Source organism: Falco naumanni, chromosome 14 (assembly GCF_017639655.2).
Source record: "Falco naumanni isolate bFalNau1 chromosome 14, bFalNau1.pat, whole genome shotgun sequence".
NCBI lineage: Eukaryota > Metazoa > Chordata > Aves > Falconiformes > Falconidae > Falco > Falco naumanni.
In genome coordinates, this window is record NC_054067.1 from 4,024,962 (window position 1) to 4,051,044 (window position 26,083).

At 46.9% G+C, this 26,083-nt stretch overlaps 1 protein-coding gene across 4 annotated transcripts in view; it reads left to right on the plus strand.

Moving 5' to 3' along the window:
• The first annotated feature begins 7,977 nt into the window (after window positions 1-7,977).
• Window positions 7,978-26,083, plus strand: part of CAPN6 (calpain 6) — a 66,575-nt gene continuing 48,469 nt past the window's right edge. Inside the window, exons 1-3 of one of the 4 annotated variants that reach the window (XM_040614414.1) lie at window positions 7,978-8,038; window positions 15,581-15,666; window positions 16,498-16,672. In XM_040614414.1, the coding sequence (XP_040470348.1) occupies window positions 16,508-16,672 (165 nt within the window). In that variant the 5' untranslated portion in view covers window positions 7,978-8,038; window positions 15,581-15,666; window positions 16,498-16,507. Of the gene's footprint in view, window positions 8,039-12,889; window positions 13,075-13,719; window positions 13,931-14,014; window positions 14,115-15,580; window positions 15,667-16,497; window positions 16,673-26,083 lie in introns of those variants that run through there. The other 3 variants (XM_040614411.1, XM_040614412.1, XM_040614413.1) reach the window with 3 other exon arrangements.

Consider the following 26,083-nt stretch of genomic DNA (forward strand, 5'->3'; position numbering starts at 1 on the left):
GGCTGCCACTCACAGCACAGAGGTTTCACAGCAGGTTTACTGCTTTTAATGGTATGTGGAGACTGAGGAGCGGTTTAGATCACTGGAAATGATGTTCAGCATCTGTGTTCAGATCTTGGTCTTCTTGAGCCCAGGGCAACAAATCATGAGTTTGACCACCTTCTGTGGTGCACCCTTTCACCATATGTCATAAAACCTTACAATTTAAAAAGTTTCTTTCAGAGGTTGTCACCACAGGCTGGCTGCTTGCTGCTCTCTAGACAGCGCATCAGTCAGTGTTCATCCACCTTCTAAAGCAGAGATGTCTGAATGGATATGAGCATTCGTAACCATGAGGAGATCCTCCAGAGAGCTGCGAAAACACGTTAATGGTCTAAACATCCCAGCGGCACCACTTTAATTATATCAACGGTTTATCAGTCCCCTTAGGCTGAACTGCATCTTTAGTTGCCTTAAAAGTTCATGAAAATCTGGACGTAGAAGACATGACTAAGAGGCTGCATACGTCATACAGCGCAACATGGTGCAGAGAGCTGAGCCCAGCAGCACAGCAGCACTAGCTTGGGTCCTGAAGGCAGCACGGCTCCCTTGCATAGCTGGCTGCTGCAGTGCTGCACTGCTGTGACCTCGGTGCCTCTGGGACACAGGGTAGGATCACTGTGACACTGCCGAGGCTCGTGGAGAGCAACCAGAAAGACCTTCTTCCCACAAGTAGTATGTTCTCCTCAGATTTTCAACTGCTGGCGGAACAGGGGAACTTGGTTGCTCTTTTTGGGGACAGGAGGGGTACAAAGATGCCATTCCCTACTGAAAAATAAGGCAGCAAAGCCAACCTAAGCTATATTAGCACAGTGCAGCAGCCTGACTGAAATAACCAGAAAAATTCTCACTGAAGATGCATACACAGCCAAATCTGCAATCAGCCTGTAAATTATGACTCTTGCTATACTGCCTAGAAAGGCAACCAGCATCTACAGCAGGATGCAGCAATAAAGCCTTGATTTTAAATTAACGGATTACCAGCCCGGCCTTTGGAGAACAATGCATTTGTACACCCAGGAAAGTAAATCTTTGAAAGATGCTGTTCTGTCACAAATTGTTCATGCTTTAATTAAGAAGTCTTCATCAGAGAAGAAGATAACTATGAGATACGTGAGGGGAGGAACACACTTGATCTATAATGAAATCAACTCTCAAATGAGGTCGCCCACCCACGTACTACTGTGCACATGCAGCAGGAAGATGAGCCAAATGCAGTGAGATGAGGCCAAGCTTTTGTAGCCCTGCAAATTAATAGGTTGTCCTTTGGGTGGAACGGGGAACTGAAAGGGGAGGCAGTGCAGTTACATGCTGGTGAACTTGAGAATAAGGGCAAATGTGTCCTCCTGTGCCCTCCTCCTGCCTCCTTTAAAAGGACAAATTCCTTATGCTAGTGCCTCATGACAAAGTACTGCGGAACAGGCTCCCAGGCACACATGGGCAAGCGCGGCACCCCCCTCATGGCTTATTCCATTAAAGCAGAAACTAAAAAACACCTTTCTGTCCCCTTGACACAGATTTAGATACAGAAAAACAAGCCTGCCCTTAATATCCTTAAATCTTTACATCTAAATGGCTCGAGATACTCTGCTGTTGGTCAGAAAAGTAGATCAGCCATGACTTTAAAAATGTCAGGGAACAGCACTAGGAAAAGACTAATTAGACCAGTAGGCTACAACTCAGGAGAACTGGTTTCAACTCCTGATGTGGTCCCAGTTTCCGTATGACCTGGGGAGCCACCCAGGGCCACAGCCAAAACACAGGGCAGGTGCCCAAAGTGCACTTAGAATTTCTTTGGATTCCAGGTGCCAGCAGGAAGGATAATCACTACTCCAGACTATGTAAAGGAGTTTCACCTGTGTGAATAGCTGCTAAGAGTTACCAGCACCTGGAATCACCAGCACTATCAGTAGCAGAGCTGGGATCTGAAACTGCAAGAAGACAGGCCTTCATCAAAGAACAAAAAAGTCATTGTGTAGTCAAGCGTTCAAGGTAAAACCTCACGGGCTCCAGAGCAGATGCGAGCTGCAGGAGCATTTCTAGGGCAAGTGTTGTACCTGGGAAAACTAAAGCGTGCTGCCTGGGGCCTTTTGCCGGGGGCGCAGCGTGGCTCTGGAGAGGCTCAGATGAGTTCCTGCAGCAGCAGCATCCCGCAGACCGTGAGTGACGGTACAGATGTGACCGAATCCCCTTCCACCTCCTCCTCACGTTAAACGAGGCTTTGATTTAAGCCTGTTTGAGAAGGGCACTGCTCCTCGAGGTCTCAGCTGCTCAGACGGAGAAGGGAAAACAGTTCAGCCTTCAGAGCTTTTCTCATGACCCTGAGACAGGAACGGCTTTATCCATATCCCGCTGAGAAACAAGAGCGCTACAGGCAATGTTTTAAATATTTAATGTTTACACAACACTCAGAATACAAATGGCAATTCAAAGAGAAGGAAACCCCTGTCTTCTGAAAAGTTCCTTGGGGAGTTTTCTCTTCATGTGTTTTTCAGCATGACTGATGCCTGCCTACTCGAATGGTTGACGGCAGCACATCGCGCTTGCCCCGTGCCTCTAAGAACAGGGCAGGTCCTTGCCTGCCTGCGGGAATGCCACAGCCCTCGGAGAGCACCTGCCAGGTCACTCGTGAGGAAACATCTGCCTCATTCACGGGGCCACGCAGGTACCGTGGCTGGCCCAAGGCGGCAGCCGCCTGTGGAAGGGGCCACAGCGCGTCCTCAGCTCCCTGCGCCCTCTTCCCCTCCGAACACCGCCGGGCCCTGCCTGCTCACACACAACACGCCCACAGCCCAGGCCCCGGCTGTGCCGAACTCGATGCCCACACGATGAAGGGCTCTCCTGGCCCTTCACAAGGCTGGCAGCACCCAAGGCACCGCCACGCAGAGGAGGCAACTCCCCGCCGGCCTCGGCCACCTACGCCGGGCGCTGCCGGCAGCAAAATGGCGGCGGGCGAGGCGGGGCCGCCTGGCGCCAGCGCCGCGCGCCCAGCGTTGGGCGAGGCCGCCACCTAGCGGCCAGCGGCGGCACCGCGCAGCCCCGCCCCGCCGTCAGCCCTGGGGCCGGGGCGCCGCGCTCCCCCCGGGCCGCCCAGCCCTCGCCGGGCCCCCGCGGCAGGGGCTGGGGCCGGGCCAGAGGAGCGGCGGCCGGAGGGACCCGCCTCGCAGCCCCGGTCCTGAGCGGTCTCTGGGGCAGCAGGGAGGTAGGGAAGGTGTAGCCCTTAGGTGTAAGGGCTAAGCAGCCCTCAGAGCTGCTCAGGGTTTGCAGCTGGCAGGTGCGGGACGGCCCTACCCCCCAGCGCTGAGGGCGGCTCCGGCTGCGGTCAGGGCGCCCGGCCGCCTCCGGCCCTCGCCCCGGCTGAGGAGATGGCGCCCGCGGGGCCTTTCCCGCTCAGGGCGCCCTGCCGGCGCACACGATGTCCGCGCCTCTCCTCAGGGCCTGGCAGGGGTCTGGGGGTGCAGCCATGGCCTCGCCACAGGGCTGAGCAGCCGTTCTGTTGCTGGGGCCGGGGGGAGAGCTGGGCGCTGAAGGGCAACCCGGGCCTGTTCGTGAAAGCCCTGGGGCCGTTCCCTCAGGCTGTGTCTGCTCTGCAGCCATGTTTCCCTGCTCCCCTTCAGGCCCCTCTCCCCCCTGGAGCCACGTCCCCCTGCTCCCCTTCAGTCTCCTTGCCCGGTGACCAGCCTGCCTGAAACACAGCTCCGAACACCTGCTTCAAATCTTGCTCCTCCAGGGAACCTGAGAAGGCCATGCTGCCTTGTTTTTCCCTACTTCCTTTAAAATCATTCCTGTCACCGAGTTGCAGAATTCGGCCTTTTATTTCTCAAGGTTTATAATTTTTTCTTTTTTTTTTTTTTTTTTTTTTTTTAAATAGTTGTGGTTAGGGTAGTTGAGGGATAAATCCTACCCTGTACACTGAGGAGGCAAAAAGCTCTGACAGCTGTAGCCAGGGGTGAGGAATAGCCCCTTCTGTGCTCTCTGTTTTAAGTTTTGTCTTCCTTTTACTCCATGCGGTACAGAAGGTTCACTGCCATTGAACCACCAGTGTGGGTCTGGTCCCTTGCTCTAAGCCCTCCCGTCATTTACGCTATAGAAGTAAGTATGAAGGAAGCTATTACCAAAATCCCAAGATGCAAGGGATGAGTGATCCAGAGTCAAAATGCTGTTGTTGAGACAAATCACACCTCAGCTGGATACACAACTCTGAAAGGGTTTTTTTGGTGAACCTTGGTTAGTTTTCAGATTCTGCCTCTTGGGCTCTTTGTGCAAAACTGCTTAAATTAGAAAGAGTAGAGTAAACATGTGGTATTTAAGTAGAGTCACTGCTGGAAACCACCTAATGTTTTATTAACAAATTGCCCCATGAAATTAAGTGTATAATAGATGAATGTAGCTCTGGTGGGATGTGAGAACCTGACAGTGGAGTGTGTTAAGGTGGTGGGCAGGCTGCGGGCTTCTGTGGTAAATAGGCATGAGTGGGGCAAAGCCACCTAGACACCTTGCAGTAACAGCTCTTCCGACAGGCGTGAGAACAGCTGTTGGAGCAAAGCAATCTGGAACCGGGCTGAACTGTGAAAGCAAAAAGTCCTTTGGTGTGAAGAAGACCCTGCTATTGCGTCCTACTTTGTGAAGAGAGTGTTTCCATAAGAGTAGCTCTCCTGGATCAGGGTTGGGTGGGAAGAGAGGAAGAACACTTGGTTCTAGATGGCAGAATGCTGCAGATACTGAATTAATAAAATGGGGTGGCTTTGGACCATACCCTGTTCAAATCCTGCTGCTACCACCAACTTTGGGCATTGTTCAGGCTTGTTACGATCTCGCTGGTGTTTGCCTTGTTTGGACTTCAGAGACAGGGCAGCCCCAGATTAGCTGAACCAGATGCAAATGGGAAATGTGCCACACTTACTGCTTGGGATCAAGGGTCAAGTTGCTCCCAAAGGAACAGTTTCTTGTCTGATCACTATGGTTTATCTATTCTAGTAGCCACAATTCATGCTGATACCCACTAGCATTCCTGTTTGGGACACCTCTTAACCACTTATAATAACTGTTTGGAAGTGCTGCCCGTTGCCTTGGTAAGCCCATATCCTGCTATCAAACCTGCTAGACGGCCCCACAGGAAGGCAGAGCCAGAGGACACTGGCTGGGTCAACACAGCCCCTCATGGTCTCTGTCAGTTGTGTAATAAATAAGCTGCCTGGTGGTAGCGGGGAGCTGTGTGCTCTCTGCAGCTGTGAGTGATTCCACATTGGACACAGCTGGCAAAGCCCTGATCGGGCCACGTGCTGCAGCGGGGTGAGGAGTGGTTCCTGTGGCTGGGCTTGAGGGGTGTTGGAGCTGCTTGTGGATGCAGGGTTGGGCAGACGGGAAGGTGTCCCCTTGTAGGGAAGGGCATGTATTTATGGAGTTATGGGTGGGTTCTGAGCATAGGGGCAGAGCTATGTGCTGAAGGTACAGACCTGTGGGAACCACTGCCTTGAGAAGGAGCAAGTTCTGTTGTTTACGTGCGCTGTGATGTGCCCCTACACAGAGGACCAGCTCTAGGCTCTCATTTGCCTACTGAAGGTGCCTTGCTGAGGTCTGGAAAACAGCAAGCCCAGAGAAGGGGAGAGTGTGGTGGGGCACTGCTCTAGGGGTGTTAGCAGGCTGTGCAAGATAGCAATGGGGAAATTAGGGACTCCTGGAGATGCAACACAGTCACTGACGTCAACCGGCCTAGAGGAGCCTGCGATGATGATACTCAGGACAACTCCAACAGGGAGGCTAAAGGCTGCTGGGAACATCCAAGGATTTCAGGTACTGTGTTGGAAGGTCAAACTGTCCACAATAAGTGAGACCTCTTTCCAGACCACAGCAGTGCATGTGAGTGTGTAGTAGTGCGTGTGTGTAATAGTGCATGTGAGTGTGTAGTAGTGCATGTGAACATGTCTGTCTGAATGCTTTGGCATAGTCCTGCTGAATTACAGGGGTTTTGTGCTATGGTTCTGCAGTGAGACCAGAGCAGTCTGATTGTCCCTTGGCAGTCTTGCTGCCCATCTAAAGGAATTCCTGTTTCTGACAAGAATTCCTGCAAGGGTTCCTTCTTAGCCCAGACAAATTGCATACAATTCTTGGATTACACCACCAGATTTAATACTCATATGAAAAAGTTCATGTGGTTTTGTTCCACATTGGATCAAAGGCATGTGCTGTGAGAGCACATCTATATAAGCTGTGAAAATTTATTATCAGCTTGCAAAAACTAGAATTTTGTTGTACTCACGTGGGATTTGTCACGTTCTTCCCTCAACTGTGCAAATGAATCGCAGTGTGCATGGTGTGTATATAGGCAGACGTCAGCTTTTTATTATGACTTAAATTCTAGTCTACTTGCTCAATCATGAATTGAAAACACATGACTTTAGTATGTTGGGCTTTTTTACTCATTAAATGTTAAAGCTACAGTGGTGGCTTCCAGGGACTTTCTGTCTAAATTTCAGCATGCCTTGGAAAGAAAGTCGGACAAGTGCTTTATAAGAGAGCAAACAGTCCTGCGGCGAACCTTGCAGTACGGAAATTTATGATATTGCTTAACACTTCATCTTCGGAGTGTATTCCGGATGTAGCTCGTCCCCTGAGACCCAAATGCCTTCAGGCAAATCAGAGACTTGCTGAATGGCAAGGTTTGAGAGAGGGAGTGGACCTATTTGTAAACTTGGACCAGTTGTGCTAAAATAAGGAGGATTAAATGGAGGAAGCAAATTGGGGGAATATTTAAGACTAGTGGTACAAATGAAATTTTGTAATGTGTTCTGAAATGGTGCTTGTTCAAAAATAGGACTACATTTACTAAAGTATAAATAAACCCCACATAATGGTAAAATAAAGGTATTATAATCCTCAAATGAGAAAAATTTCATGTCAGATTAGTCCAGATGTTTAGGATTTACCCAAAAGGGAATTGGGGCTGCATGGAGTACGGAACAGTTTGTTTCACAAAACCCATTTCTTAAGAATTTACTTTTGCCCTCTTTTTTTTTTTTTTTTTTTCCCCCACCCACAGCACAGATAAATTTATTGTTTTCCAAGTTCTACCCTATGTCATTACCCCTGCGAAGCAATATTATCTTCCTTTACTTGCACAGGGAGAGGGGCAAGGCAGGATGAGTGCTTGCATGAGGATGGGCAGGTTCATGGAGGATCAGAGATTAAGCTGGTTTGCAGTGGTGCAGAGCCCGGGAGCAGCTCAGCCTCCTTGGGGCTGGGGACCTCTGGAGTCTCTTCTGTGGCTCTCCCTGATGTGGCTTTTTCCTCATTCAGGTTGTTTGCTTCTCTACAAGTGAAATGGGAGCAACAAAACTGGACAGTTGTAGACTGTGAACAGTCAAGCCAGGAGAAAGTGCCCAGCAGCATGCGAGAGCCATCCCTGGGGCTGCTACAGGCTCACTGCAGTGCTCAGTCAGGGGCACAAAGCCACCCGTTGGGTTTGCCTGCGTCTTCTGATCTGCGTGACCCCATCTGGCTGCAGGTCCCGCAGAAGCCATGTGTGATTCTTCCCTGCGGCCTGGCCAGGCCGTTATCGGAAGGGACGAACTGGGGCAGAGGCATTGACACTGGCTTTATGCAAGTCAGGAGCAGTGTGCAGCCTAATAAGGAATTTTATTTTTTTTTTTCATGGTGCACATTAATCTCCCCTGTTTTCCATACAAAAAAAAATGCCTGCAGCTCTTGCCAAACAGCCTTGCCTCATCTCCTTTAAAAGTTTATTCGCAGTTAGAGCTGCAGTCGCAGCTAACAAACGGTTTACCGGGAGTAAAGAAAGCTCTGCGTTTTGGGTCAGCTCGGGAGCTTTCCTGGTGTCCCTGTGACTCACCACTGGAAGGGTCATCCCAAAACACACCCCCCTGGTGATGTGATCTTGGTACAGCCCAAAGAGTCCCAGGTTGAGAAGCACAGGGGATCTTTGTTTGCAGGAGTCAGTTTGGAGTTTGATGTGCTCAGAGCAGGGACAACCCTCGGCCAGGTAAGTGCCAGAGGTAGCCTGTAAACCGCTGTTTACTTGATTTGCGCCCTTCTCACCAGGGGAAAACTCTGTATTACTAGTAACGAGCCCTTCAGCTAGCACAGTGAGAAAATACTGTTGTCTACTGCAGTAATGTACATTTCTTTCATCAAGTTGCATCTCGACTGTATGCTAACTCTGAGCCAAGCACTCACTGTGAATTATTGCAAAAGCATGGTTGCTCTCGTTTCTACTGGGATAACCAGTCTAACGCTAGTCTTCTCTCTGCAGGCATCATTTAGCAGTTACACTGAGTAAAGGGGCCAGGCTGATAAAGTGCGATTTGATCTCAGTGCTCATACAGTTCAATTCTTCACACTGTGTCTGATATTCCAAAATACTGTCAGTTCTTGCTGTGGATTCTTTCATTGTGATATTCAAGTGGGTATTTACATTTTTTTTGCCGTTGTTGTTGTGAAGGAGAGATTTTTATACTGTGTCTAAAGTAATAGATAAGTGGATACATAAAATAGCCTAATAGGGGGTTACCTATTAACTTTTATGAAAAGGCAGAATGGAGAGAGACTGGAATTCTGAAGAAAGTAGTTTCCTGTGGTTTCAGCACAAAAGCTTAGCTTGAATGGATCAACTGACATTGCTGTTAGCATTTTCTTCAGAGCTTGTTATAGACCTCTTGACTTGTATTAATGTTAATTGTAACAATTAGCATTTACCACACTAACTTTTTTTTTTTTTAATTTCAAAACTGGAATTGTACCTCTCTGTACTTAGCTTCAGATCTGTCTGCTCTTGAGACTATAGTGGAAGCCACTGAGGATCAAGTTGGTTTTTTTTAAGTATGCAGACACCTGAGCACTTCGGAAAGTCCTGTCTGCCTGCATATCCTTAAAAATGTGTCCCCTAGCCACTTTGTGTCCTTGCTAAAAAGAGAGATTGGTTTAACTAAAGGGTGAAGCTGTACAAAGACTGGATGCTGTGCAATATACGCAGCCCGAAAGAGGAATCCTTCCACTAGAAAAACCAAGTGGCAGCATAAAATGAGCAAGTGGCAATTGCTGTCCTGAAGCAGAAATGGCCACCCAGAGTAGTTGCTTCTGAAGCCTGTTGAAAAGTTAGTGCATGCTCACAGTGCTGATGCATGGTTGTTTAGAAAAAATTTTAATCTTGCTTGTCAGCTGCAGGCAGATGTGCACATGTTGATCTGTATTGCCATATATTCATCCTTGTACTGTCACCCTGGCCGGTCCAGGAGTCGGAGACCCTCAGGATCCAGATGTGTGGAGGGGTTTGAATTTCTGAATGCTGGCTGAGATCTAGCAAGGGACTTGAGCATCTGCAGTGGGGATGGAGGCAAAACGCTGGGACCTTACGGCTAAGGTGTAGTCTAAAAAGCTTGAGTCAAGCTACAGTTTAATGCCTAAACTGTTAAGTGCCGCATATGCCTATAGCTTGTGGACTTCGTGTGTCCTTAACTTGGTACGTGCTCAGTACAGCAGAGCTGCTCAGTGCACTGTGGCTTTCCAGATGTGGCTGACAAACAAGCTGTGCCTCTGGCTGGTTCCCTCAGGTCTTGGCGCACGAGGCCTTCCAACCATTTGCTTGTTGCATGTGGGACAGGACCAAGAGCCACACAAAACTCGGGTGCAAAACACCCCATTTTCTAGTTCAGTTGAAGGCAGCAGGGTAGCACGTGCTGCTTTTTGACAGCAGTAGCCTCTGCTTGAGAGCACTTGCCCAGAAGTGTTCCCTGTTTGGTGTTAACAGAGCCACTCTGCTGGGGTCCCCTTGGGAGACTGACCTTGGCACCCAGCTGCAGCCCTTCCCCGCCGGGCACACCTGCAGCAGGGGGAGGTGGGCTGGGAGGGTGGCTCGGCTCAGCTCCTGGTAGCCTTGTTCTTACAGCATTTAGTTGAACTGAAGGAAAGGAGCCCTGGGGGCTTGTTTCAGCTGGCAGTGATCTTTAAACATTTTAGCTGTTGAAGGTTTCACCTGAAAACTGATCAGGTGAAGGCAAAAGTCTGCCCTGCTGGTGACCCCGTTCCTTTTAAAATTTTTGCTTTTGCCCAATGGGAGAGAGAAAATTGTTAAAAGCTATTTCACAGGCAGCTACACTGGGATATACTCTCAGTAAAGGCAAAGAGGGGAGAGAGGGAGTAAAACCAGAGTTTACCTTCTCTGAGTGTGTTCTCTCAGGACTTTTGAGTGATTTTGACTGTGAACTCAGCATTGTACTTCTCAGTAATCCTATACATGCATGCGTGTTGATTTTGCTCATTCTCAAGTTGAAAAAATCTCACGCACCCCTGGCCATCAGCCCTACAAATTTGGACTCCTTCTGCTCATGCCAGATGGAGTCCTACCCCTTTGGCATAATCACCTGTAAGTAAGTGCAGCTTTTCTCAGGTGCTGTTTGCTCCGCCTGTCCAGCCCCAGCACCATCAGTGTGTGCCCCTGAACGCTGGAGCAGCTGTGTTTCTTCCTGTGGGATGGAGGGGCTGCAGCATGCAGCTAGCCAGCACCTCACCCCCCAAAGGGCTGCAGAGCCCTGACTCCAGCACTCCTTCCCTGAAGGGCCAGAACGGGCTTGCATCTTACCTCACCAGGAACGGACTAGAAGAGAGGTGAGAGAGAGAACAAACTAGGAAAATCAATGACTGGGTTCCTGGCGGAGCTCCTGCTTGGCTCCCGGGCTTATGGGGGCGGGGGGGGGCAGGCTTGGTCCTGAACTGCTACCCACCCTCCTGAGTCCTCTTGCTTGGACACAGGCTTTGCAGTACAAACTGCATTCTGGCTCCCAGCTGAAGTGTCTCTGTCCCAGTAAGACCTGAAAGAAAAGCCTGGTAAAGCACTGTGATGTTGCAGTACGAGTGTTGTGATTAATTTTATTGTAGTAAAGCTTTGGCTTGTAGCCAGATGATTCTGCCAGTCCTTGATGCTGTCCATGAAAGCAAACAGATTATGGCCAGTCCTGTTCCTGGTGTCTTGTTAGTCTCCCCTGTGTTTCTGCTGAGAAGTGGTAGGATGTGGGCAGATATTCTCAGACAAAAATATGTGAGTTTTCCTCTCTCAGTTGTAGTGCTAAGTATGGCAAAACTGCACAGCAGAACAATGTTGGCACCTTTCTGTTTCTATGAGAAGACAAATGCTTGTGTCTCCTTCCCTTGGCCAATCCTTGAGCTGAGCTAGACAGAGAAACCTTTACATGTGCCTGTTAAAGTACTGAGTTACAGGCCATAAAACAGTCAGATTAACCTTATTTTGTTCAAAAAATCCCAAAGCTGGATGAAAGAAGGGCTAAAGCTGCACAGTCATGGTATCCCTAGAGCCCAGAGCATACAATACAACTTGGTATTTCATCCAGGCCAGGATGGGAGAGTATTGCCATCCAAAACAACTGAGAAGCCCTGGGACCATGGTCATTAATATTGGACCGGGTGCTATTAAATTATCCTGTGCAGCAAATTTGATCCAAATTGAATACACTTTTACTAATGCAATTGCATATCTACACGTTACAGATTTAATACTGACTTTGTACTTTTATATTGGCTTATGCAGAAGAAGAGAGGATACCCGATCCAGCATAAAGACTCCCAGTGCAGTAAGCATGTTGAACTGTTTAGAGAATTTGGATGAGTAAATTTCTCCAGTAACGATGCTCTGTGTTATGGGCACTCATGCTTCTGATGCATCGGTAGCAGTGGAACAGCCAAGATCACAAAACCACAGCATATGTGAAGTGGAAACTTTTCAACTTCTTTAAATTCCCCCACATTCTTAATACAAATTTGCAAAGTCACTGCTTTGCAAGGACCTGTGATCATTCTGCACAAAAAGAGAAGGCAATAACCTTTTCCAGCTGGAGCCCTGGAAGTGTCTTTAATTAGTTTTACAGAAAATGAGTTCAGAGTAATTTAAAGCTTTTGGCTGCAGGGCTGCTTTTTGGAAGCACTCACTGATTTGATTGCTCTGAAGCAAGCTATGAGTTTGAAGAAAGAGATACTTGGAAAAATACTAAACTATGTTTGCTAACAGTTAAATACTTGAGTCCTTGTTTTGCTTTTGCAGTCCAAACAGTGGCTTTGAGGTTTGGTGATGTCAGTACTGAAAGAACAGTTTAGGGTTGGGAGGGTTTTGTGCATTGTCAGGACTGGTGCACAACTGCAGTTAAAAAAAAAAAGAGAAACCCAAGGACCAGGTGTTGGTTGTTATTATTATTGGTAAGGCTACTGTTTGCATGAAACAAAAGCAAGCTTGGTACCTGCAAGTGGATAATAATCTTAAAACAGGGATGCTGCCCCAAGATACGGCATATGCTGTGTGTATCCCTTCTGGCATCCCTCCGTGGTCTTCCTGGAACAGCAGGAATGCAATCCTGAGCCTGGGGTGTGCCTGAGCTTGGGCAGTTTCATCTCAGGATCCACTTACTGGAAGGGAAGGAACAGTTTCATGTGCAAACTGTGTTCAGCTGCGGCCTTAAACACTGCCTGAAATGCACTTTGCCCTCTTAGTCCTGGTGTTGTGCATGGAAATTCCCAAGTCCTGCAACTGGAACAGAGGAGCGGGATGCGTGGTAAAACTTATGTTGTTACAACACACCAAACTTCTCCCTTGAAGAGGAGTTTCACTTAGAACAGAGGGCTCGCTGCAGCTGCTTGGCAGTGTTTGCTTTTGGGAGTGAAAGCGCTGGGTTTTGTTAAGGCAAACCCAGCTCTGCCGTCCCTGTGCCCCTCCTGCGGGGATGGGAGCAGGAGGGATGCTTTTGCCTGCAAGCTGGCTCACTGCTGCCGAGTGCAGTTGGCTTAAGAGCCGCCGTAACTTCTCTCTTAAACTTGTTACCCTGCGTGTTGCTTAGTTAAACAGTAACAAAAACGGGCTGAGATGACTTCTGTTAGTTTTTGTGTGCTTATTGCATGAATTTAATGGTAGTGATGGTGTAATTTTCCCTTACTCGCCTGTTTGGATGGTTAGTCCGTCGTGTTTGTTGTGGATCTTCTGTGTAGCAGCTGGGAAGAGAAAGGTTAAGACAGGAAAATGTAAGTGTAAATAAATACCGTTGGGTAGTGGAAATAATACTTGACACTCATCTTAATGCTCTGGTGAAGAACTGGATTTGAAGTGAATGTCCCTTTAATTTAAGGCTGCTAATAGTGCCGGGAGCTGGCGTTTGCCACTGTGTTGAATGTGATTTAGCTGTACTCTGGCTGGCTGTGACAGGGGAAAGCATCTCTGAGTATTAACTGTAAGTAAAGATGTCATGCTTCTCCTGTCAGGCTGAGGAGGGGACCCTGCGAGTGGACCCTGACTGAAAAGGGGACCTGCACTGCCTTGTCTTCACTGTTCTGCTGAAATCCTTTTTCGAATCAAAATAGGAATCTCAGTGGAAAAAAAGGGGGATCAGAGAAAGACTTCAAAGCTCAGTGGTTGAAAGCTGAGAGATGTGAGGCCTCCTGTACCCCTGCTGATATCAAGGGGGATTGCCATGGATTGCTATGGAAACCCTGGGGGCAGCTGTGGAGCCCTTGTGCTGCCCAGAGAGGTGAAGCACTGGGGAGCTCAGCTCAGGGGCTGGAAAAGATACAAAGCAAAACTGTAACTGTATATGGTCAGGGAAATGTAAGGGAAATCTTACAAAAATGTAAGAATGGCTGACCTGTACAGCTGTTGGGGGTTTTTATCCCCCCTTCCCCTCTGTGCTGTCCCTGCCCTGGAGCAGTCCCTTTCTCTCCACAGAGCAGCAGCAGCAGGTCTCTGAACTGCGGTGCGGTATTTTTAGGACCTTTGCTACACTGTGCATAGCATGACAGCGCAGGGAGCCCTGGGAAGAGCGGCGGCCAAGCCGTGCTTGGCGTTCCCTCCGCACGCCTGTACCTCCTGTCAGCTGGGCCCGAGGTAAAGCTGTTGGGTGCGGAGCGGTGGGAGCTGTGCTGTTGCGTACTGTGAGCTCAAGAACGGAGGTGAGAGTATGGTTCCTAGTTTGGAAGCTTCGAGGTTCAGCTGAGTGTCAAAAACCGGGAGCTGCTTCCAAAACAAACCTGGGAGTGGGAGCCAGGTGCCTGCTGTCAGCCTCAGCCAGGTTAGGTCATATCCTGGTAGATGAACACCCCAGGAGAGGAGGGGGCTTGGCTGGGGTCCTCCATCCTCAGTGCTCAAACCACTAGGCTATTTTCTAGAAACTGCATTGACGTTCTTTACTGTGAACTTTTCAACAAGAAAAAGAGACTTCTGTTGTGTTTTGAAAGGGTGGGTTTGATCAGCTCCTACTAGTTCTCTAGATGGTGATGGGACTTGGGTTCAGCTCCAGAGCTCGGTGTCCGCTGGGCAGATGGCAGCTGGTCCCTTTCCAAAACATGCACCCAGTCATTTTCTCGGGATGGCACAGGGATCCGGGAGAGGGACAGGTTACCAGCCTGGCCGGAGACGCTGCCTCCTTGTTAGCGTTCCCCTTGGCGAGCACTGCCTCGGGGAGCCCGGGCTGAGGCCGGTGGCAGCCCCATCTCCTGTGCTCTGCTTTTTGACCAATTTCTGCGCATTGCTACAAGACTGGCTGTTGTGTAATGGGGTGTTAATCCTGGAAGGACTTGCATTCCAGTCTGGCAGATAGAAGGGGAGAAGGGGTGGGGTAATGAGGTCATTAAAGACCTATCTCTGTGAATTAGGCAGTGACAGCTGAAAACCTTATCGCCCAGGGGCTATTTTAAAAAGAAGCGTGTCTTGCAAATAGGCGCAGTTTAGAATGTTAGTTAGCTCATGGGGAATTTTTAATAGGCGAGAATGCCTCTTAGCATGAAATAATCTATATCACACCCAAATTACCCAAACTATTATTTTTTTATTGGTTTTTTTTTTTTTTTTTTTTGTCCTTGAGCTATCCTTGTATAATTGAGAATTTGTTCTGCACTTGCATTTGAAGAATTGTTTGTGGGGGGAAGCAGGTCTCTTTTCCTTGTCTTGGGAGGCCATCTGCCAAGTGAGATGCCTTGTGACTTTTTTTTTTTTTTTTGAGGGAGATAATCAACAAGAAAATAGCCCTCAAGAAAGGGAAATTCCTAAAAATGGCATAGTATCAGTGAATTTTGGTTTAGAACAGTTAATTTCAGTGTAGGTTAGTTTTGTTGAATCTGGATAACGCTGTTCACTGAGGAACCCAGTTCTGGAAGGGAGTGAGGGGAGCGTGTGTGAGTGAGTTTAGTTAAAACCATCCCCAGGCTATTTTGATCACAGTAACTTTTATTCACAAGAACAAAGACCATGGTAAATTTGGCATTTCCAAGTGTTCCTCGTTACTCTTCTCTGGTTTGCCTGTTGTGCTCGCTTGCATGCCTGGAGAAGCTTGTGCCTAGCTTGGTTTAGTTTTCTGCAAATTTGTGGATCTCATCCAGTTCCTTGCTGCAAGCAGCTCAAGGAGCATGAACTGAGATCAGTGCAATGGGACACAGCAAGTAGGCTGCTAGGAGAGTGTGATGCCATGCTCCGTTGTTTCCATGTTTAATTCTTATGATCTGACATCAGGATAACCTGCGTTTGTCTTTATTGCTGTAGATAACTCGAGGAAGAGGAGATGCATCTCTAACCCCTGGTGGGAAAGAAGAGGAGAGGAATTGATGCACAGGAGTGTTCCAAAAAGAGTAAGTTCAAATATTCTCTTCACCTCCTCTCTTGAAATAGAGGTAGCGTCCCTCAGACTATCCTGGATGATTTCTGTAGCTGGATTTCTGATTTGTAGGATGTGTTTAAGCAATTTATTTGAGCTCCATGGCTGTGACCGTAAACTTCCCAGGTTAAATAGTTGTGGTTCTGGGGACTAAGGCCTGAGAGCCAGTTTGGGGTTGTTGTTGTGAGGTGGTTGGTGGTGTGTGTGTGTTTGGTTTTTTTAATTCTCATCAATTATTTGCAAATATTTGCTGCTTCTGGGAATTCAGTGCCTTGAAATGTAACGTAAAGTTCAAAGACAGTAATACCAGCTGAAGTATTGTCATTTAAATTAAGATGGAGAACTGTGGAAATCTGGTTTTAGTTTTCTTTAGGCGTAAGAGTTGGAGTAGATAATTAGAGCTTTAGTGGCCAGAAGAAGAAGGTAGGACAGAAAGATGGTCCAGCCCTTCACACACGGTACAGACTGAGAGCCAAGCCCCACTCTGTTACCTTCCCAGTCAATTAGACAAAGCAAAGTTCTAGTTTGGTGCCTGGTCTGGACTCTCTAATGTTTTTCCTGATAAGACTTCTGTTCAGCCAAAAATACCATCCTAATGTATAAGATGATTTGGGGTTTTTTGGTTTCCTAGTCTACTACTTAACATAATGTAATTTATGATCTGGGTTTTTTTTTAACAGAGATCTGTAATTAATCTTGTTTAGAACAAGTGATGTGCTCTGTTGTTAAAGACCAGTGAGTGGTGCAATCTGTGGACTTTAAAGAGCCTTCATAATTTGCACAAATCAATATTCATCTTATCTAGACAGAAAGATATGCCTTCCTCAGTGCAACTCTTCAGAGATCAGCAGTACCACGAGCTGAAAGGGCAGTGTATCCAGCAGAGACGGCTCTTTGAAGATCCAGAGTTTCCAGCCTCGGATGGGTCCCTTTTCTATCAATCAGCACCACCAAGGAAAGTTGAATGGAAGCGCCCAAAGGTAACTGATGCTCTCTGTGAGGAGGTGCTGTTTGTATTGTTCCACTCCTGCCGTCTTCTCTGTGCAAATACACGGTTATGCGAGTATATTCTCCTCCCTTTTTTCCATTTATTTCCTGTCACGGTGAATGAGACAGCAGCCCCTCTGTGTCATGCTGCTGTCTGAAATGAAAGTTACGGCTTGCTATAAAAAGACAAAAATGAAGCGTTTGTGCAGCATAATCATGCTTTTTATGGTTGATAGCTCTCTAATAACAAGCAGCGCTGTGAGGTGACTCCAGCCTTAGTGATGTTTAAATCAGCCCTCTATTTAATAAAGAATGCCAGTAATCAATTAGGAATACCAATAATAGATCAGTCAACACAGGAGTATATTCTGTAAATAAATTCTTCATTTCCTGGGTCAGTCTGTGGATATGTACCTGTCTAGGTTGTTGTATCGACAGAAGTATTTCAGCAAAGTGTCGCAGTTCTTAATTTAAGTTTGTCTTCCGTACCTCTCACTTCTGAGAGCCTGGTGTATACCCACAGTAATTGCAATATAAAATCTGAGCTTTAGCTGTCCAATCTACTGTGTCCCCCCACAAGTCGCCTTTTTGGGGTTTTTTCTTTTTTCTTTTTTTTTTCCCTCAGTTAGCTATAACCCTTGCAAAAAACACTATAGAAAATTAGATTTTATTAGCCAAATAGGTAGCATCTTCCAGCCTGGAGTACTGGAAACAGTATAGGATTATTGTTCATCGTTACAGCTCTCTGTATGTTTTCAGAGTAACTTGTGCCTTATTAAAATATATGGGGAAAGGAAATCTCACTGTAGCAAGGGGAAGTTTCTCCAATCTCAGATAGCTGGCTAGTTCATTTGTATGTATAAGCAAATGATTTGCAATTTTTCTTGGAGGAGCAGGTAGGAAAGAGAAGAGCCACAGTCTGCCCAGCAGGAGGTCTATCTGAGGCAGCAAACGGTAGGGCACCAGTGGTGGAGTGGTCTTGTTATACTAAAAAAATGCTGGATATTGCTAACTGCCACCAATGGAATGAGCTGAGAACCCTCATTTATCAGCCCATACCCACTTTCTGGTCAAAGCAAATGAATTAATTTCTGTTCCATGGGGAACTAACTTGTGCTTCAAGAATCAGTTGGTTTGCTCTCTACATAGTGCCAAAAATAAGAGGAAACCATGTGCGTATAGCTGGCTGCCAGGTTACCTTTTTTATTAACCATAAAGCCCAGCTACGTACAGGTCTTAAGAGCTTTGAATGACTTCTGCAGTATAAGACACGATGCTCACAAGCTGCTCCCAGCAAATACTCAACTACACAGATGCGTAGCTGATGGAGAGGGGAGAAGGCGAGTTCCCAAGAGGTGTCTAAGAAGACCTTGTTCTGTAGTGAACTTGATACCCTCTTTCTCAGCTGTTTTTCAGAGAGGTTCTGGTGAAATTTAGCAGCAAGTTTTACCCAGAGAGAACGGAGAGTTTTCCTTTCTTGATTGATATTGTCTGTGGTCTCTGCATGGCTATGCTGAAGTTACAAGTCAAAGGCAAAATCCACAGTATAAAACCTCAATTACACATCAGTGATTTCATATTCAAAGTGAACAGCTGTTGTCTGTACACAACCAATAATGCTTATGTCTATTTGTCCTGTTGACTAGCATCTTAACAGGAAAACAAACATGTCATCTGCTTCTAAGTGTGACTAATGTACTAGATGTTTCAAATTTTTAATATTACTTATATTTGGGGTCTTTTAGTTGGTTTGCTGTGAGGTTTTATGCTTCACATATCTTGCGTTTGTAAAGTAGTTCACAGCCATAAGCAAATAATTCAGAAGAACACCAAATCATTCTCAGCTTTGACAACGTAGCTTTCCCTCGGAGAGTGTAATCTGTTCTCATGCTCTGACAAGTGTAATGAAGAGGACAGTGGAAGCCTCTAGCCAGATGTACACAGTGGTTTTACCCTTAAGCATGATGAATTTGTCCTTTACTTCACCCGTATCCACTTCTGGGATTAGGGTTAATCTTGTGGAAGCACAAACTTGGGTGTCTTTTCTTAGAAAACATGATGCCAGTGGCAATGTGGTCTACTTCATACGCAGCTGGTACTGTTCCCTGTCCTTTGTAACAGGGGATAGCAGACGAGGCTGACCAAGGCAGCACTGTATTTGCCAGGATGACATGTTTGTTTTTTCTTCTTTTTTCTCCTGGTTGCGATCATTTCTCTCAGCAGCTTCAATAATGAAATGTTAGCAAGCAGAGCGAAGGTTGCTTTCCTGTTTCTCATTTTAGTTTTCCAAGTAAGACATGAGACTAAAGAATGGGGAGAATGAATTTGGAAAAAATGTAGGCATTCCAAAGTCTTTGGGTTTATTTTTATTTCTGTAGTGCTTTCCTGTTTATTGGAGTCTTTCACCCCCTCCTAGAAGAGGAAGTACCATGCAGCCAGTCATAGCAAGGTCAGAGAAAGCTTTTGTGCTTCCTAAGAGATGTGAAGCAAGAGCTAGGCTCTAGACAAGGATGCCATTTTAGGCCATTCCTTTGTGCTTGTGTTCATTCAAGGTGGTGATCAGTGGTGTGAAGTCTGGTTGAAGGCCAGTAACTAGCATTGTACGCCAGGGTCAATATTTAGTCCAGTCTCATTCAGCATCCTCAGTAATGAACTGGATGATGATGTAGGGGCATTGGACTAGATGACCTCCAAAGATCTTTTTCAACCTCAGTCACTCTGTGATTCTGTGTGCCATTCTAAAGCTGTGCCTTCCTTGCTCTCCTTCCTTGCTTCAAGATAGAGCAGATTTTGGGGCCCATGTGGGGCTGCTCCTACAGATTTGTGGAGAATAGCTAGAATATTTCAGTCTTACCCTTCTTGGGTGGGAGAGGGAGTTGATGCCTAGGAGGTGGTGGAAGCTGCCTTTGTTCTCATGGTGAGCCTGTTAGAACATCTTGAGAGGGGCTTGTCTGTGCAGCAGAGCAGAGGTGAGGATCTATTTCCCAATGTTTGTTTATGGGTTGTCTCTTCTCTGTCCCATGCAACTGTATTGTACTCTACGTTAATCGGCTGAATGCTTAATTGTGCTTTTAGAGCAACGGGCTCTACAGAGTATTTTCTTTTTTGGGAGGGAAATGGCCTTGCGATATGAGCATAAGGTGAAGGCCAGAACTGTCATCTACCTAGACAGATTCTGAGCAGGCCACTTAGTCATCTTGCCTCACTAACTCACGCAGTAAGTACAGCTGTGCCTCCCCCAGCCACCCCCAAATGTTTATACAGCATCTTGAATGTGAAGGAGCTAAATGGTGATATCCTGGTTCCTGTCCTCCCGCCATCTACACAGGCAGTGGGTAGCCTGTCCAGGTGCTGGTACTTCTATACTAGTGCAAGCAAGCAAGCAGCTTTTTGGCTTTAGACAGCCTGCATAGCTGTCTGAGCAGCTGGGGAGTGCTGCCCAGCACACAGAGCTGGGGGATGCCGCTGCAGTTGCATTTGCTGGTGTTGAAATAAGTACACTTGGGATCTGTGAATCTAAAGCTTTTCTGAGGAGAGGTGAGAGCCGGTATTTTAGTTTCAGATCATATCAAAATATGCTCATACTTTGTTCAGTTACCCAGAATGGTTGGTGGTGGCCAGACAGAGCAAATGCTTAGGAAGGCTGTCTGTGTAGTCAAAAGGGTTTTATTCTGCTCTAATGAAAAAAGGAGTATAAGTGAGAGAGAGGAAGAGGTGTAAAGGGTTTCTCCTACTTTGTTTTTGTCCTTGGATCTGCACCTGCAACGTTAAATATGTTCTGTTTGCTCATTCCAGTCAGACTCACAACGATAGGTCATTAACAATCTGACATTAATTACTTGTTTTGTACTTTTAAAGTCTCTTTGGGAAAGAGAAAAAAGACAGGGTAGTGTTACTTCTGTGGCACCCCAGTATTAAGAAACTGGCGAACACAAAAGGCACTGTGTAATTACCATGCAGTCTCCCTAGGATGGGGTGACTTTTCAAGGAGAGACGTTACGGAAAGATCATCCAACAAATAAGAGCACTGCACGCTGCTCATGTGCAGTACTGAGTCTCGGTTTCTTGGGGTGCAGTGTGGTATGCAGCTGGCAGGCCAGGCTGATTATACACAAGACCTTAGGTGTGTGTTTGCTGATAATGCTGTATTTCAGTGCTGAGTAATAAATTAACCCCAAAGGTCTGACCCCACCTGGGATATCTGATAGAGCTGGCTGAAGCGTGGAATTGGCAAGTTGTAACACAGTTCCATATTTTATTCTGAGTAGAAAAAAGAAAAGTGAATGTGCCAAAAGATCTTCCTAAAGATGAGCTTGGACCTTACTTTGCTGTGTTTCTATATCACCTTCCTTTGTGACGCTCCCCACACCAGTAATGAGTTATGAAAAGTACCAGTAGTACAAAAATGCCAAATTGTTTTTCACTTCAGAGGAAAAAAGTCTGGAAATATTGGACATGATTTTGTAGAAAAAATCATCTTTGTCAGAGTGACATTTTCTAACAGAATTGTTGACAGATGACACAGGTGTCAGACTGCTGGCTGTGATTTCCCTGGCAGTCAGTGTCTCGTCCCCTGCCCTCCTGGCCTGCTGCAGCCCCAGGGGGAGAGAGGGCCTGTCCCCACCAGCCCTTTGGCTGCTCAGCCCAAGGCAGTTTATGAGGACTCGCCTTGCCCAAAGCATTGGATGCTCGTAACAGATGTCTGATGTGGGGCAGTCGCCACAACTCCCATCACAGGCAGTGAAGAGGAGTTGATGTATTTAGGGTGTGATTCAACTGACATACCTGAGATGTTGGCTTTAGGCTGAGATGAATCATACCCCACAAGTGCCTGGTCTCTGCCAGCCAGAAGTTCAGAGGGTGAATTCATGTGTTTATGCCAACAGTATGAACCTTTGCTGGTGTTTCAGGACATTGGGCTTTGCTAGTATCTCAGTTCCTCTGGCCACTTGTAAAATAATAACTGAGCTGAGCATGACTGTTTCGAAGGTGCAGCATCTTCCAGAGCCCTTCAGTGTGCAGGAAGCCTCCTTGCTGTAGCATGTCTTTACGAGGTACAGCTATTCCCTCCTTTGCCCCTGACACCACACAGGGAGGTGCTCCCACTGTTCCTGTGCTGTTCCAGGCTGTCACTGAGTATGAGCGGGGTCAGCATATCTCCAGCTTCCTACTGCAGCATCTGCACTTGACCCCCTTGCATGGCGTGAGAGTCGAGGTGTGGCCTTCCCTCTTCTGTTTGCTCCACACCATCGCAGAGGGGCAGTGTCTGTGCCTGTTTTGGGGGAAGACATGCAAGGGTTGATCAGAACTGCCCTCGGGCAGAAGGGCTCAGTCTGTGAGCAGGGATTTAAAAATGGCTGATTTTGCAGAGCCATTTTCAAGAAACACTTTTAGAACCTAATGCGGAGCTGAAGGACTCTTCTTTTTAGAACCACCTTCCCCACCCCATCGTTTAGATCAAAAGTGGTAATGTAAGGCACAAAACACCTGAAATTTTCTGTGGGGAAAATCTGCTGGCTTGTTAGAAAAAGAGGAAGAAATAATCCCCCCCGTTGGTGGACATTTTTTCTGCCCATTGATATTAGTGTCAAATCTTGCTCTTTCCCTGGAGTTCCATCCCCTCTGGCAGACTGAAGTGGGGTTGGGAGTAGCTGTGTCCTGCCAAGAGGTAGGAGAAGTCTCTTGCCCCCTGCTATCTCTGCTGGCCCTGGGATGTCTTTGGCCACCTGTCCTGGTTAACCCCTTACTGAGGGCAAACATATTTCTGTGTGGTGGTCCTGGTCGTCAGCTTTTAACAACAAGCAGCTCTAGTGAAAACGCCTGGGAGCGACAGCCACTCTGCTGAAGGGCTATTTTGTCTGTCTTTTTTCTAATTAAACCTCGAGTTTGTCTCAATTTTTTCACTGAACACTGACCTTGCAAAAAGTATTAAATCCCAAGGACATCTTTGTCAGCATTAAGCAAACAGCAGTGATCCCCCAACCAGGGCAGGCATCAGTGTGGTGAAAGAGTGGATAAGCTTGCTTCAGAGATAAGCAAGGTTCTTTAGCTATTCATAGAGGAAAATAATAGTCTGATCCTGCAGAATGAGAGTCTTATCATGTGCTTTCCTGGTTTCCCTGCTTGACCTTCTGTTTTATAAACTCTGGATTTGCTTTCATCTGCATCTTCTCTTTATGAAAGGGCTATGATTGTACCCTTATGTTCTAGGAAGACAGAGCTGGTTCTTTTTCAGCAAGACAACACAAAGTCACTGTGTGACAGTACTGCTGAACTGCTTCCCAAGAAAGCCCTCTTGTGTCCCAGGCCACAGGAAGGACTGTTGCTGTGCTTTATTAAATCCCCGTTAACTCTCTGGTGCCAAAGGTCAGGTATCTGACTGGAAGTGGAGAATTGCATTCTCATGGCCACTGCCTGCCCCGTGATCCTGGGAACTGTATGCCATTGGCCCAATTCGCCACTCTTCTCACCAATTTTCCAATGCTTTCAGGAGTGGTTATCACCATGGAAGAGAAAAGGATCAGGAAAGAAGGCACTGTGTTCTGGAATGGTACAGCCATAGGAATAGACAGAACAAGTGTCTCCCCAGTTGCCAAATTGGGAAGTGTGGGATGAGCATTGGTGACTTATTCAGGGCAGTGTGAGGGACCAAGGTGCCAGAGAACGGGAGCTCCGATGTCTGCACCTACAGGTGTTTCTTGACGGTGGCACTGATTTCTGTTTGTTTCTAACTGGTGGAAAATGATCAGTTGTCTCAGGAGTTAAAACATCATTGTATTTGCTGATTTGAACCTTGGAAACCTCCCCTACCTCTGTACCTGTCTTGGAAGGTTTTCCCTCCTTTGGAAGGCAGAGGAGGCTTGGGGCATGCCTGCCTGAGTACTTAGTCTGTGTTAGCTTTACATATTTTGTACTAATGTTGTTTATTCCACATGTGTTCTCAGTGACAGGATTTGTGGTCACAGAAAGCAGTCCTCCAGAATGTTTAGCAGTATTCCAGTCATAGGTTTTGTGGCATGAGTGTCACGAAAGACCTGGCTGTCAGGTGTAAGCATGCCTGTGTTAAATGCCCTTCAAAGATAACGCGTGGCTTCATCATTTGATTCCTCCGTCTCTTCTGTAACTGCATCCCTGCAGTTTAACCCTGTTTTACAGTTTGACTGTAAACCAGATCAGAGACATCTGCTGATGTTTGAGACTATGTGTCAGAGTCCAGTAATACATGCAGGAGAGGCACTGGGGAGGGAGGTATCCTGGCACTGCGTCTGGATTTGAGCAGTTGCTCAACAGTGCGCTGCAAGAACAGTTTCAGGGCACGGAGCACAGTGACAGTTCATTGCACCCTGAGGTGTCTGCCGGGGTGGGGGGCCTGGGGATAACGCAGAGCTGGAGGAGAGCGGAGGTTGAAGGGGAATACCATCAAGTGGCATTACAAAGTGGTGGCAGCTCTTAACAGTACAGCATAGTTACATTGCTGCCTTCTGTGTGACAAACCGACTTGATTGTAACAGCACCTGTGAATAGTGACACGTCTCTGCTTTGCCAGATTCCCTCCCCACGCCCCCAGTTCCCTTCTGGAGCATAGCTCCTAATGATCACTTTTTCAGATCTGAACATGGTTTTTTTCCTGCCTTCAGCCTCTTCTTTCCAGTTAAAAATATGGAGCCATGCCAGTGCTCTTGCTTAATCAGAATAGAGGTTCCTCCCTACCCCCACTCCTCGCCCCTCAAGCTTTGCAGGATCTGATTCTTGTTCTTCTGTGAAAATATGATTTATTCTGCAAAGGCTGCTGACATGTCCTGAAACAGACAAAGTTCTGGTTTTAATTTTCCTGTCTGCGTCCAGAATTGTCCACGTTTCTCTGTTGTTGGTGGTTATTGACTCTTGTTGAAGTGCACATGAGCACAACTTGCGAAGCGCTGTGTGCTGTGACATTTGTGTTTGTACTTGAAATACTGGCATGTGTGGAATACGCCTGAATCTAAGAGGTGAGGAAATGTGTTTCAAAGTGTGGTGGTGAGCCTCTGCTTTGAGGGAGCTCATGAATCCTTTTACGTGCCTCATACATATGGAGGCATTGATGGGAATACAAAGATGGTTTCAGATTGTAGGTTGCGTGAGCCACACAGCAGTGTCTTGCAGCTTGCTTATTGTGCTTCTCTGGGACGCATAGAAGAGGACTGTGAAAGACTTGGCCTTGCACTAACATGAAATAAATCTTAACTGGCTGCTTCTTCCTTTTGTCTGTAACATCCTAGATCGTAACGCTGTGGTTGCCCTCCACAGACAGACCAGGTGAGCCTAAGGTACCAACTGTAACCTTCAGTGGGTGACTTTCAGATGTTGCACTCTGTTACTGGTGTTGTATGGGGCTCCTAGACAATTACAGAGCTTCCTGGATTATGCCATTTGTCATTTTAACAGGCATTTTTGTATGTTGTAATTAGCTGTGATTACACGACTGCAATAGCAGGGAGGCTATTTGCCGTTGTTACAAATAGTTTTACTCTACTGTTAAAAGCAGATGTAGCTTGTGATCTTGAGCTCCAACTTGTTCTCAGCTGTGGAAAATATTGTCGGATTTTCTTTGCTAAACATACACGCGTGCATATATAAAGGGAAGGATTGGAGTGCACCCTAATTTTTATAGAAGAGCATAAAAGCCTTGCAGACTCAGAAGAGGTGTAAAAGGTCATAGGCAAAGTAGGTTCTGGCCTAAGTTTAAACCCTTCATCTTAAATAGGAAAGAAAGAACTAAATGGTAGGAAGCAGACTGCCCTGGAAGATAATCAGAGAGGTTGATGGGAAGGTTTCTGTAACTAATCATGTTATCTAGGTTAAAATTGTGGAGGCAGGAAGAAAACTATAGTCCTCTAGATATGATGCAATGTTCTGTTAGTATGGAGGGGGGGTGGGTCAGGGGACAACGACAGGTAGACGGGAAACCACCAGAAGAAAATTATTTTTAAATTATGGTAAGTGATCTTTTCTTTCCTCATTAGCTGTGTACACAACGAACTGTGTACCCTGCAGCCTCCTGCAAATGAAGTCTGGCACTGCTGAATTTGATAGTGTTACAGCATCCTCGTGCTTGATCACACTGAGCCTGGCTGCAGCCATCTGTCATTCTCATGCAGGTGTCGATCTGCAGAGGAGAAGTAGCTGCTTGCCAAGGGCTGCTGCTGTAGCCCTGACGCTGGAAGGAAGGACAGGCTGCTCCTGGGGAGGAAGGGGTTAAATCCAGCCCAGCTGTGGGAGCTCAGATGTTGGCACAGCTCCCAAAGATGCATGTGGCAACACAAAAGCATGCTCTTCATACCCGTTGCCTTAGCAACTGCACACTCAAATGGCAGGCATTGGCAGTTGGATCCGGCAGAAGATGATGCAGTTGCAATTAAGTTTAA